Source organism: Trachinotus anak, unplaced genomic scaffold (assembly GCF_046630095.1).
Source record: "Trachinotus anak isolate AG129_WGS33_773 ecotype Australia unplaced genomic scaffold, CSIRO_AGI_Tana_v1 ptg000015l, whole genome shotgun sequence".
Taxonomy (NCBI): Eukaryota; Metazoa; Chordata; class Actinopteri; order Carangiformes; family Carangidae; genus Trachinotus; species Trachinotus anak.
Window position 1 is genome coordinate 1,320,293 of NW_027273866.1, and position 13,641 is coordinate 1,333,933.

Genomic DNA, 13,641 nt, shown 5'->3' on the forward strand with positions numbered 1-13,641 from the left:
ACAACGAACCAACAACAAAAAAAAAAGAGTCAAATTTCTGCTGTTGAGATAAATTCCTCATCCTTTTTTTTCTTTTTAATTTCCATTGAGGACACCTCAAACTAATCTGCAGCTAAGCGGTTTGTTCACTTCCTGGTGTGCTGAGCAGACATGACATGGAATGTGTGACATCTGAACAAATGGAAAACATTCCCATGGTTGTGATCCTACCGAGCGAGTCAGACAAAAGCAGTTTACAAAGCAAAGAAAATAAATGAATCACATGTGTTACCAGTACACAGTAACAAGAAGAAACAGATCACTGTTTGAATACAACTCACTACTAAAGCGGATGCTTCAGCCTACTGATGTAAACAGAAAGTTGATATGAAAGTCACTTTAGGACACTTATTTAGTTACCATGACAGTACACACTTGACTAGGGAGGCCTGCACGTTAATAAGGGCCTCATATTATCACTGGTTCTGTGATCACATTGTAATTGTGTCCATATTAATCACTGACATATTAAAGACACCATCTGTCACTGCTGGATTGTATGGACGGTATTAACAGGCTGCTTGCGATTATGTATGAACCCCAAACTGATGTTTACATCTCGGATTTGGATAAACACACTAAATCTAATGGATGTGATACTGCATGACCAGTTTATCCAGTTTATAAGTTGCAGTCTTCAGCCTCCAGAGAGGAAAAACAATATGTAAAAAAAAAAAAATTGCTGGAGGGGGGAATTATGATGAAATTTTATGACATGTAAATAATATGTAAATAATGGTGGATTTAAAGTAGAACATTTTAAATGAGCAAACATCTGTTGGCAAGTTTGTTTTGGTAAAATGTAGATTCTCTGGCAGTAAACAGAGGCTGAAGGGGCTGAGGAAGTATGTTGCATCACCAACAACAGTAAACAAACTACAGCAGTGTAGTATTCGTGATATGCAATACTTTTTCATTTGTAGCTACGCCTACTGATTTTAGATGAGCAACGCTGCTATGTGAAGTGATTTCTGATTGTAAAAAGAGCACAAAAAAAAAAGTACTGGGGATTTATGAGAGCAGTCCTTTGAGCTTTTTTAACCACTTGGCAAGAACGCTGTCACTGAATTTGTTAACTAATGATGTTGTGGAGATTGTAGGGCAGGGGTCTCACACCACCTGCCCAGGGGCTAGAGCCACACAACAAGAAACATTATTCACTCAGACATTATCATTTTTTTAATTTTGGGGGTAATTACTCGTTTTTCTAACAAGGGTACAAAATCACAGTATAAAAACTGGCTATTATTTTTTAACATTTATTGAGCTGCGACTAATTCCACAACCTAAGTTGTGGCCCAAGTATCTAAAATGTTCTGTTTGGATTTTTCATATTTTATTTATTCAGTTAACTGTTCAATTATAATTTATCTAAATTTTATTTATGTTGTGTTTGAAAATTTTGCTGGGGAAGTAGTAAAATCTAATTTCTTGGGGGGCTAAAAGAGCAACAGATTTTACTCTATTCAGTCTAGAAGTACTGGTGTCAGCCTCTAAAATACCCACATGTTACTTCATTTTATTTGTAGAATGTAAACCTCCCTGCAGGTCGCTGTGACCTCACAGTCCTGAGCAGTAGCTATGGCTCTGCCTGACACTAAAAATGCCCTCTTCTAAACATAGCAGAAAGACTTAGACTTAGAGCACAGACAGTTTTAAAATTGCTGGACGACTGATTGTTTTTGTGAAGTTGCTGTTCTCCAGGAATACAATATCTGGTGGCATTGAGAGAGAGAGAGAGAGAGAGAGAGAGAGAGAGAGAGAGAGAGAGAGAGAGAGAGAGAGAGAGAGAGAGAGAGAGAGAGAGAGAGAGAGAGAGAGAGAGAGAGAGAGAGAGAGAGAGAGAGAGAGAGAGAGAGAGAGATGAGTTGCTCAGAGTTTAGACAGTCGAGTTAAAATTTATTGTACAAAGCATCAATTCGAGACCACTGCTTTAGACAGAACCCCACACACACATAAACTGACATGTGATGTGACTCTTCCTGCTTCATGGGAATCAAACAGATCCAAATACCCCACACACACCTCGCGTCCCTGCCCTAACTTGCCCCTCTCTCTTGTTTTGCACCGCCAGGCTGACAGCCATGCAGAGACATTCTCTCCCGCTCTGAGGGAGCTGTCTGCCAGGTGCTTAAGCCTCTCTAATCAGCACAAACCCAACTGAACGCACTGTGATGACAGTGGGAAAGGGCTGAGGGCTCACTGTTTCTCTAAAAGCAAGTATGTACAGTCTGGACAAATTCATCCTGGTCCAAGCTCCACTCACTGTTTTCCTGCTCTTGCTTTTCAATGAATTAAACATAAACAGCCCAAAGGAGGGAAGGAAGCCGTGTGGTGTGACAATGACAACAATCCAGGTAACAGAGATACCTGCATCGTCTGGCACACAGGGATACACTCCAATTCACTGTCAGACAATACAATCTGCGTGCCAGCAAATCAGCATGTATCAGATACCTCCAAAAACAGACCCTCAGTGCACACAGATGCATAGCCCTTATCATAATCTTGCAGCTCATCACATTTTGCACCATGGTTGATATCACAGCATCAGTTTACGTCCTCAACCTCCCCACTGTCTTTATCTATCACAGTTTAAAAGTCAAGAATGAGCAAACTCTCAAACTCTGTGCCACTTTCATAGCAATGAGGTATCTTGATTGATATAAACAACAAATCAAATCCCCTTAAAAACAGGACAGGAGAATTTAAACTATCAGGCTGTTTAATGTAAGCACAGCTTTGTTACAGGCTCCTACAAAATGTGATTACAGACAATAAAACAGTTACAAGTAAGAAAAGAGCTCAGCATTGATGTTTGTAGCAGTGTGAGCAGCCACACTAATAATGGACCGGGCGTAGCTCGGGTGTAATTCTTAGCAAGCTGATAAGTGTGAGTCAAAATTGAAGAAAAAGAAAATCAGATCCATTTGTTTCTGGATAATTTGGGCAGATTAAAGCCAAACTGCTACACCATTTTTAGCTATGCTAGCTAGTGGCGTAGATCTCAAAATCTCCTGTCGATTTTTCAGTCCACCACTTTGATCCAGACTGAGACATGTCGACAACTTCTGGATGAATTGCCATGAAATCTTATACAGACACTCATGGTATATGCAAATATTAGAAAACTAATGACATTACTTGCATTCTCATCTGAACTTTGTGTTTATTGCATATTAGCAAATGTTAACACACTAAACTATATTGATAGTGTCCTTGATAAACCTGCTAAAGCTCATGTTGACACTGTTAATGTGTGCTTATCAGCATGCTAACGTCAAGAAATTTAGCTGAGAGCACCTCTGTGCCTCAGTACAGCCTCACAGTACATAATTATATGTCCTAAGAATTAATTCAATGGTAAGCCGCTCTAACGCCTCGGGACACTAAAACACCAGGTTGTGCTGATGTACACTGGGCAACGCTATCATATACAAGCAGAGCCCAGGTTTAGCCCAGCTCCAGTCCAAGAACAGGTCCTGATGGAACAGCGTGTTCTCATGTGTGTGAAAGCTGCACTAACCAACACTGTGCACACCTTGATTAAACTCGACTTACTCGTGAGGTAAAACCAACAAAGCTGTCTTCAGTAACTGCACCATGCGTTTTTAATCTTTACAGTTCTTTAAAGTCATGACTGGTGGTGACTCACAAAACTTTCCAGGCACATATTTATCCATCTCTCTATGGACTTGCCACAAGTGTGTCGACAAACATTTTCCTCTCCGTGACAATACCCCGTGCAGTTAGAGCAATGCATCTGCATATCTTCACAATGAAACAATAAATTAGAAAAAAAGACTGTTGCTTTTGGCTGCGCTGTTAGGTTTGGTGACACGGACACCAAACATTAAAGGATTGAAAAGAATAAAAGCAACTTGATGAAATGAAACTGGAGCACAATATTCAGATGGGACTAGAGGGCAAACTGGCACTTACTAAACCTCTTTTACCATTTGAGCGACCTAAATATGATCCCCTCTGTCATATGGGTGTGGTGACAATTCACCTTTTGAAATAGAATCCTGGTAAATGCCCATAAAACCCTATAATTATAAATAAGCATTTGTGTAACTGTTTAGTATACAGGTATTCAAGTCTTTAACTACAGATATTCCCACAACGTCAGCATCAGCTTGATTCTTACCCATACACTATATAACACGTGAGCACAGTGTGTGCTTGCGTTTTTGCTGTGTACATGCTTGTGAGAGTTGTTTTCAGCCTGACCTCAATTTTCAGATATTTTATATTTAAAGCGACAGTGTGTTCCCTTTTTCCTCAAAAGTACACTGAAAACTGACCTCATCCTCGCTCCACATCCCCGCTGTTTTAATTCATACAAGAAAAAACAAGTGATTTTCACATGACAACTGAATAATGACAGCTTCTATCAAAGGGACATATCTCCCTGAGGTGACACTATAAAAAGGCAGTTGATGACTTTCTGCCATGAGGAGAAGAAAGTGAAACTCTATCACATGTCAGTTTTCTCAAACCTGTTCTTCTGCTCTTCATTGTTATTGTGGCATCATCGCAACACAATAAGACATACTATGTCCCACAAATACACAAAACTACAATGTTGAAAAAAATATTAAAGCCGATTTTTATCGGCAATATAATTTTTCTATTAATTGGACAAAGGTTGCTATTGTCTTTGGCCTCTAATAAGGATGCTTGTTGCCTCCATGGTGATGTTCCAATTGTTTTTCTTTCACTTCCCTAAAATGAACCATGTGGTGCAAGTTATTTTTCCATCCGTCTTTTTTTCTTTTTCTTTTTTCTTTTTTTTTTTTTAAAAAACACACTTGCTTCCTGATTTATCCTACAATGCTATCTCACCTCGTGACTTTAATACAATCTGGACAAGTTCATACAAAAACTAACCTCATGATGAACCCCTTAAAGCTGCAAATCTATTATACAGCCGTTATCAAAACTGATGTGGCAACGGTTTATCAGAGTTAAAATGCTCCACATAGCACCTTTCACTGACAGAGCTTTATATTACATGATAAACTGACAGAGAAATACAGTAAAGCAACAGATAAATACACCCAGGCTTAACAGTCCTGCTTCACTTAAGCAGTGTCTACAACTGAATATTCGACAAAGGAGGTTAAATAAAATGGCTCATGTGATCTAAACCTGGCATGCAAGCCAAACATACACTCTCACACACAAAGAGCTCCCTATTTCTAGCTTCCACAAAGAAATAACTTTATAAAGCTCAGGAATGTGAGGAATCTCTCAGGGAGTGTTTAAAGTGAACAGGTGACCTTCTGAGTATACAGTGGCAGGACTGTATGACCTAATCAGACCTTATTTTCATTTTAATTGATCAAGGGAATTTTTCTCAAAGCCCATCATGAAAGTAAGACAGGATCTGAGAGGCTACAATTGCATAAGAGAGGCCTGTTGTGTATTCTTACACAAGGATCGAGTAAACTGACAGCACGACAGGGACATAAATCACTGTCAGACAGGTAATGCAAGGACTCACGCTAACAGTGTAAGGAATTAGGCAAATGGAAGTGAATGAAAATGAAAAGACAGATAACCTCTGCCTTCTGGCTCAAGATGAAACACTGTCCAGGTTATCACAGAACACAATGCAGAGTTAACGGGTCCATTGCGATGAAAAGTTCAGGAGGCCAAAGTTTATCACTCCAAAACCTGCTACTATGCTGTTCCCTCTCAGGTCAAACTCCAGGGGCATTGTTTACAAAAACACATTCCCGCAAGAGCAAAGGATAAGATAAAACAGGGTATAAATACAGGGTTTTGATGCTCACCCTGACAGGGAATCCAATTATTACTTAAGATTTTTCAAAACAGGAATTATGGACATCCTAAATTTAATCAAAATCTTTCACTCATCCAGCAGCCAAAACACACTTGTGACATTGGGGATGAAACATTTTTGGGAAAGTTCCTCCCAGCACTGTTGCAGAAGTTCCCACTAATGTGTTGCACTTCTGCCCACCTCATCCCAAACCAGCTCCAGACCGGAGACTGTGCTGGTCCTCCGTCACGTGAAGCCACCGTCCGAGCTCCTGACCGACCAGTCTGTCTTCCTTTGTTAATTTTATTTTATTTTTTTCACCATTCTGATAGCAAAACACAGCACCACCTCCTGCTGCACAGCGTTGTCCTAATAATGCATCAGTAGCACAGAACGCAGCCCTGAGGTTGTTGGTAAGCAAGATGGAGATGCGCCAACAGACGCGCTGCCCGGCTAGGTTAGCAAGACGGACTGGAGAGAGATGCACTGTAAGCTAGCACTTAACATTAGCCCACTGTTCTTTGTTGACATCAAACTTGGAGAGCAGAGAACAAATTAAAGCCTGGTGTACTGGAGAAGAGTTGAGTGATGCGTTTTAATTTTGATGGACTGTGTGTCTCAAAGTTAGAAATTGCCACAGCGCAGTATACCAGCCTCATACTCTCACTCTGTTTGATCCTCTATGGGTACCCATGTCTCAGTGTGCGATGAGGAACAGAGCAGAGGGGTCAGGAAAAACAGAACCCCTTGTTCCCCCTGACTGTAACGGTCCTGGCATAGCTTTTAATTAACTGGCACTGTGCCTGCCATACCAGGCATTTAGCGGGCAGGAGGCCCCTCTGGCGTCAACACAGATCATCATCACGGGCTCAGCTTGGAGGTATTCAATCTTATGGCCAAGTGTGTTGCATTGCTCCTGCAATAAACCTCCTCTGGATGCATTTTGGGAATTGCTGAGCTCTAATCAGAGGAAGCATCTGGCGAGGAGTTTGCTGTGGCCGTTGCCAGCATCAACTATCTGCATGTCATACACAATGCATTAACTGCTGGGGGCTCAATAGCAGCACATGCTAATACCTGTTGGATAAACTGCAGTTCATAGTCGACAGCTCCGCCTATGTGGTGATATGTTTCTGTTTCATCAAGGCCTTTACCTTTGGGTAATTGTTATGCCATTTGTAAGAATATTCATTCTGGCTGTTTAAAGGTTGACCTGTGTTTTTGTTTAAAAAAGAAATTCAGTGTGGAGGGTAGCCTCTGAGCCGACCTTGGCAGAGGAGAATTACCTTATCTCTCTTCACAGTTTGTTTTCTCTTACAAAACTCTTTGCTTCATACTGCTGCTGTAGCCAACCATAAGTAGCATAATACAGTGCAAAGATTGTGTAATGTTGTCTAGTATATGCACACTGACGCATTTGTCTATGCATTCATCGTCTACCAAAGCCACCGATTTGACTAAAAGCATGTTTATACATATTCATCTTCTGTTGTGGCTGTAGTTTGACTGTGAGACTGAATGGAAATCCCCTAACACCATTCCCGCCGAACTACAAGGTCTGGGCTTCCACCACGAGAAGACACAGCACAAGAAACAGGCGGAGCCTCCTCTGTCTGTAAAGCAATTAGCCAAGACTGCACAAGCACTGCCAGACAACCGTACATCAAGCAGACCTACCCAAACACTGCTGGTGCTTTTGTGTCTTTGCAAAGCCCAACTCAGTAAAACACAGTAAACAGTTTGTGTGTCTTGTGTTTCGGGGCTGACTGTATCAAGTTGTGATTAATGAGGATATAAAACTGAAGTAAGTACAGTTTACACTAAAAAAAAAAAAAAAACTGAGTTCACAAGGAGATGGCAAGGCTGCTATGGTGCAGCATGCTGACATATGAGTGTACATGTGCAAGCTCCAACAAGATCTGCTGAGCACAGCTCTGGGAAAAGTCAGTGCGTTGCTGCAATTTTCTTGGGAGTGTGTGAATATGTTTGTGCACATTCACTTTGTGTGTGACTGTGGGTTTTACTTAAGTTGTTAACTGGGTGGATGTATGTCAAATATGAAACACACCATCCACTTCATGCGTGTCCCGTGTGTAGTTGCAGCACTTCACCCTCTGTGTAACCTGATGACCAGGTAAGTAAGTGGCGGTATCACAGAACAGGACAGACAGAGATTTTTCACAGCAAACAAAAGAGAGCTGAAGGTCAGAAGGCGAGTAGGAAGTCAGTCTGTTCAAACATCTCTCCAGTGAACAAACACGCATGCCTGGGAGGCGATGAGCAGGATATTCAACCAGTTCCCAGCACCTTATCCCAGCTCATCTTGGATGTCATGTTACTGAACTGCTCTCTCAAGAAATATATTTAACGCACTCACAAAAAGCTTACTGTTGAGCGATGATAAATGGCTTCACTCAGCTTTAATATACTTCATCTTATCGACAAATATATTGCAGGTTTCTAGATCAACATCCTTCCCTACAGGCACCTGTTGGTTTCTTTCATGTCAGTGCAAACCTTAATTAACTGGCATGGGGATTCGTCACAATATATATCATTTGTTGCTTGTATGTTGTGTGTGTGTGTGTTTGTGTGTGTGTGTCTGTCAAATGTATATGGCACTACAATTGCAAGCATAAGCAAAAAAGCAGCTGCTTAGTTGCATTTTGTGAGTGACAATTCATGATAATTTTCACTATAGATTAAGGTGTAAATTATTTATTTGGTTCATAAAAACATAGTTTTTTTTCCTATACATTTGTTGTTTTATCCAACAAAGACCAAAATGTATTTAATTAACTGTGATTTTAAAACACTTCCAATGGGCTGAAACAAGCCAATGTTTTGATCGCATATCAAAATGATTTGTGATTTAATGTTCTCTCAGCCCTCCATCATTAAGTTACTTTATAGGAGTAAATACAGATGCCATGAAGAGGATAATGTAAATTTTGTCAACCCAGTTTGAACACGCAACAATGGTGCTTGCAATTGCATTCCCACACAAGAGCAATGTAAATCTGGCAAAAATCTGAAGGCAAACATTAAAATGGACGAGCTACCAAGTCTCTGCAAGATGATTCTCATGCTATGGTGAAACCTCCCTGGGTGGTATTAAGTAAAACTCCCTGAGAAAATTGTTTAGGTGAGGCAGTGAGCTAGCTAAATCTTGAAGCATCTCAACTTGAGATCAATTTAGTTAGTCGACTGAAGTGTAAACAATAGCCACATTCAATTACATATTCGTCATTTGCTGTGTCAAAGAGTGCCTCTGCTCTTTTTCCCGGCAGAATAATGTTTTATTCCATAAAGAGTGACAAAAAGTAACTTATAATGTCTTTGTTTCTGGTGAGTTGGTTCACCTAAATTCTCCATGGTTTTCAAAAAAAAGATGCTTTTTTTAAACTAAAATATTGTCAAACTGTAACTAGAAATTGCATTTCCTGCAGAAAATGCTGTGTGAATGCTGAGAGCTGAATGAGTTAGCTGAAGCAATGCTAAAGAAGCTGAAGCAATCTTTGAAGCAATGCTGAAGTAGAAAAAAAGCAATAGCTGAAGATTAGAAACAAATATTGTCAGCTGCAGGCTGGAATGCATGAAATGGTTGAAAAAAAAAAAAAAAACTTGAATTGTTGAAGCAAAATCCTGAAGGTTTGGATTTCAGTAGCAGAAGATTAAAAGCAGATAGTCTAAAGTGAAGGCAGAATGGCATGAAGTAGTTGAAAAAAATGTTGAACTGAAAAGATTTGAATAACAATATATGTGAATGCCTCAGCATTCACACATAATCAATGGGCTAAAACATTCACACCTGTTGATAGGAACGTATAAAGTTCATAAACATTAACTTTTAGGAAATCAGTTCACTTTCCAGATCATTCTTTTACAGTAGAGAAGATGTCATGTCTAGTGTACTGTCAACTACACCACAGCACAACTGACAAAATGCAAACTCACTTATAAAAGATAGGTTGAAACTGCAGTGCGGCATCCTGTGGACTCTTACCGTGACTGTTTCCGTGTGGATGCGTCTGTCTTCCTGACTTCTGCCCTCCCTTGTTGCTCCCTTGATGCCCAGCAGGGTGCACATCCAAGGCCAAGTCAAAGGCAGGACCTAGACTCAGATTTTGCCCATTAGCGCCAAGATTCTTCCTCTTCCTGCCCTTCAGCCAGCCCAGAGCCCGGCCAAGGGAATGCCTGCGCTTCTTGCGGCCCCTTTTGCTGTGCTTGTCCTGGGCAAAAACCTGAACCACATCCTGGGGAAGCAGGTCCCCGAACCCCAGGGAGTCACGGTTTGACATACCACCTCACACTGGAGCTACGTCCTGAACAAAAAGCAGAGAAGGAAAAGAGAACAGAGGTTCAGGCAGAAATCAAATTTTAGTCATCATCATCCAAGCACCACATGTGCTGGCACTCAAGGAGAGGTAAGAATTAAAGGACCATACGAGATTTTTCATTGACTTCTTGCTCCCTCTGGATTTTATTAATGCCAGTAGAGCAACTTACAGAGACTGGATACTTCCTTTAGGTAGACCATCACAGAGAACTTTAAATATTAGATAAAATTGACAACTCTATTTTCATTACATGCCAAAGTTACCCTGTCATTGTGAAACTGTAAGCAGGAGCAGTTATGAAAACCAACCTTGCTGTTTTGTTCATGGAAATCATAACATCCAATATTTGAGAGTTGGCTGCTGCTAAGAAACCAAAATTGAAAATTAAAAAAAAAAAAAAAGCTTACAACAATGACTCTCTCTGATTACTGTCTGCCTTCAAGCTTTGATTTCCCATCAACAGAGGTCATTATTCTCATGCTTTTGCACAGATGACGTAGTAGATGTCGGTTCTTCCATTTACCACAAAACCTTCGTGATGAGAGATTACCTGTGCCAAACATGTTTCATGTCTCAGCAAGGTCTTTTTCACTGGTAACTGGTAATAAAAGTGGTAATAAAAGTTTAAACCAAACCAAAACATACTCTGTGTTTTGGAGAATGCTTGGCAGTGATGTAAAGTGTATAAAACTTACAATATGATTCATTAAAAGCTGATGAATACAGTTGTACTACTAATCAATACAGCATTATTCTTTGGAGCAGCCCAGCTGGTGTGTGTGTGTGTGTGTGTGCGCGCGCATATATCTGTTTGTATTTGTTTGTGCGTCTCCGTGGGCACTGCTCATTCGGCCCACATGCTCAGCCTACACAGACCCCCTCCTGCCTCTAAACCTAACTTCACAGTTCTGCAAAGAAAGATCTGGCACCGCTCCCTTCATTCCATAACATGGAGTCATAATTCACAAAGCCGCACCCGTAGGCTCATGCACTCACACACACACAGGCAAAACAGCACACTAGGACGAGCAAAAGAGCAGAAAAATAAACAGTCACCAATGCGCACTGAGACGTTTTTTAACGAACACAAGTCTCAGTGCAGTTTCTGTTTCATTGTCTTCCTTGAACTTTTTTTTTTTTTTTTTTTTTTTTTTTGGTCATTCTCTGCACAATGAGCTCATCGCCTTCCCTCACCCTCCTTCCTCAACCCTTCACCTCGCTAAACTCCTCTACTTTGAGGCAGATTTCCCAGCCTTACTCCTGGGGATCTGTGGCTTACACTGGGCTTCTTCCAGCTGCGTACTTTATTAGATACTTATCTCAAAATCACAGGCTAAAAGTAGGAACGAGCTCTTGAGATGACAGGAGTCAGGGCTTGTAAATAAGCAGACAAAGACTGAGGGAAGGTGGGAGTGGACTCAGAGTGAGGGAATTATGAATACCTGTGTGATTTGCTGTTGAGAGGGTTCATGAAAAGTTTTTGGCTGCTACATCGCTTCATGGTCATACACACAAAAAAAAGTGCAGACAAATTTTAGCGCAAGCAACTTGTGAGTAACACAGTCTCTTGGAGTACTTTCCTGCCCCAGGACGAGACGTGACACTAAACCACAGAATCCTATGTCATGTCCTCTGAGGATTACCAATGTGACTCTGTCAATGTGTAATGTTGAGGGGGAGTCGTGATGAGAAGTTAAAGGACTTCGGTTTGGATGTATATCGCGGAAAATTTAAAGCCAGATGCTTTACATAATATATATTGGTTCTAAATGAACCTTTTATCAGTCAGGATCTCACTGTTGGCCACTTTATTAGATATACCTGTACAGTTGAATGCAACCCAATACAACAGCCCTGCTACAGCATCTATCTTTAGAAGCTTGTCATGTTCAAGTTAAATTCTCCAAAATGTGTAAATCCCATTATATATTTATTATTGAGGTCATAGTTAAAGGTGCTGTTGTACTGGACTGCATTATATTGAGAGGTGTTTCGATTTCTTTCTATTAGAAACACCTCTCGATAACACAGTCCAGTACAACACCATCACTATGACCTCAGTGCTTAAACGTAAACTGAACATTACAGGCATCATGAAAGCAGACGTCATGACACAACAGTTGCACTCGATTCCCAGAGGAAAAGTCACAAACAAGTTATTAAGATCTATTTTCTGGGCACCATGAATATTTGCCATGACAGGGCCATCCCTGGAGCCATGCTGCTGGCACATTGATAAATCTGGTTCTGGTCTGCCCTGAAGGAGAGGCTCATGTCACAAGTATGCAGCCCCATATGAGAGGCTTCAGCTGAGTACTTAAAGTACTTGAATGTTTTTTTTTTTTACTTTATACATTGAAGTAGTTTGTTATCGTAATGTAGCTAAGCTGAACTTGCTATTCACTGCAGTACATCTGAAGTGGCATGGCGTGTATGGAGTAGACCATAAGGTGTGAGTTGTAGTGAAAGGCCAATAACAAGACAGAGCATCCATCTCCTCTTCCTGCACTCAGCCCTGTGTTTCTCCTGCTCCAAATTACAGTCATTTGGCCATGACTAAGATCCATGCATCTGAATTGGCTACAGTCGCCAATAATCAGACGCCTCTCTCTGGAGGAGGGGCTGGTTCACTCACTTATAGACCACAGGCTTTAAGCTGGAAGTGCAACAGCTCCTCATATTATGTCCATCACAGAGGGGCCAGAGTAATGCTAAGAACTGTGGGATGCGGCAGAGGACCACCCAGCGGACCACTGTCTATCTATTCCAGGCACAAGGAGTTGACTCATGCCAGCGTTGCCACGGATACGCTAAACAACCTGCAATTTTCAGTTTTGCAAACAAATTTAATGAGGTGACGCGAGCGGTGGAGTGTCTTTTAAGATCCTCACCGCTCCATGACTATTTTTTCCCCTTTTTATTTTATGATTTGTATAAAGAAAACGTCTCATCTCTTTGGTTTATTTAGGTAAACCGTTACTGTCTCAATCCTCCCTCTTGTAAATAAGCTTTGAACCCACGATCTCTTTTCAAAGCTAGTGCACTTACATCTTAATTACAACACTGCTTCATTGTCACAGTCATTACTTAACCCCTAACCACACCCCTCAATTCATAAAAGTTGATACACAAACTACAGGCAGAAAAAGAAAAATCTGTAAGTATTTGTGCCACAAAACCTGACTCCAAAACTTCCACCAGCAACGCCTACAAAACGACTTTATTATCATAAAGATCAAGATGGAGTCATCTGCCTTTATCCGACTTGCAAACAAAAAAGTTGTATGGTCTCTCGCCCTCTTTCTCTCTGCCTCTCTCTCACACACTAAACTCACTGCGGTTTTCAGGCCCAGCCCCAGTCCTGCCAGAGCAGGCATGTGTTCCAACATGCTGTTTACTTATGCTTTACAAAAGACGTCAGGCCATCGCATTGGACAGGAGGAACCGCTCTAATGCAGCAAACCTCAACGC

At 41.0% G+C, this 13,641-nt stretch overlaps 1 protein-coding gene across 2 annotated transcripts in view; it reads right to left on the reverse strand.

Annotated features, from left to right (window-relative positions):
- Positions 1 to 13,641, reverse strand: part of LOC139632992 (NHS-like protein 3) — a 28,189-nt gene that overhangs the window by 9,112 nt on the left and 5,436 nt on the right. For both annotated transcript variants that reach the window (XM_071498308.1, XM_071498309.1), the window contains exon 2: positions 9,837 to 10,155. In XM_071498308.1, coding sequence (XP_071354409.1) covers positions 9,837 to 10,131 — 295 coding nt within the window. In that variant the 5' untranslated portion in view covers positions 10,132 to 10,155. The remainder of the gene's footprint in view (positions 1 to 9,836; positions 10,156 to 13,641) is intronic.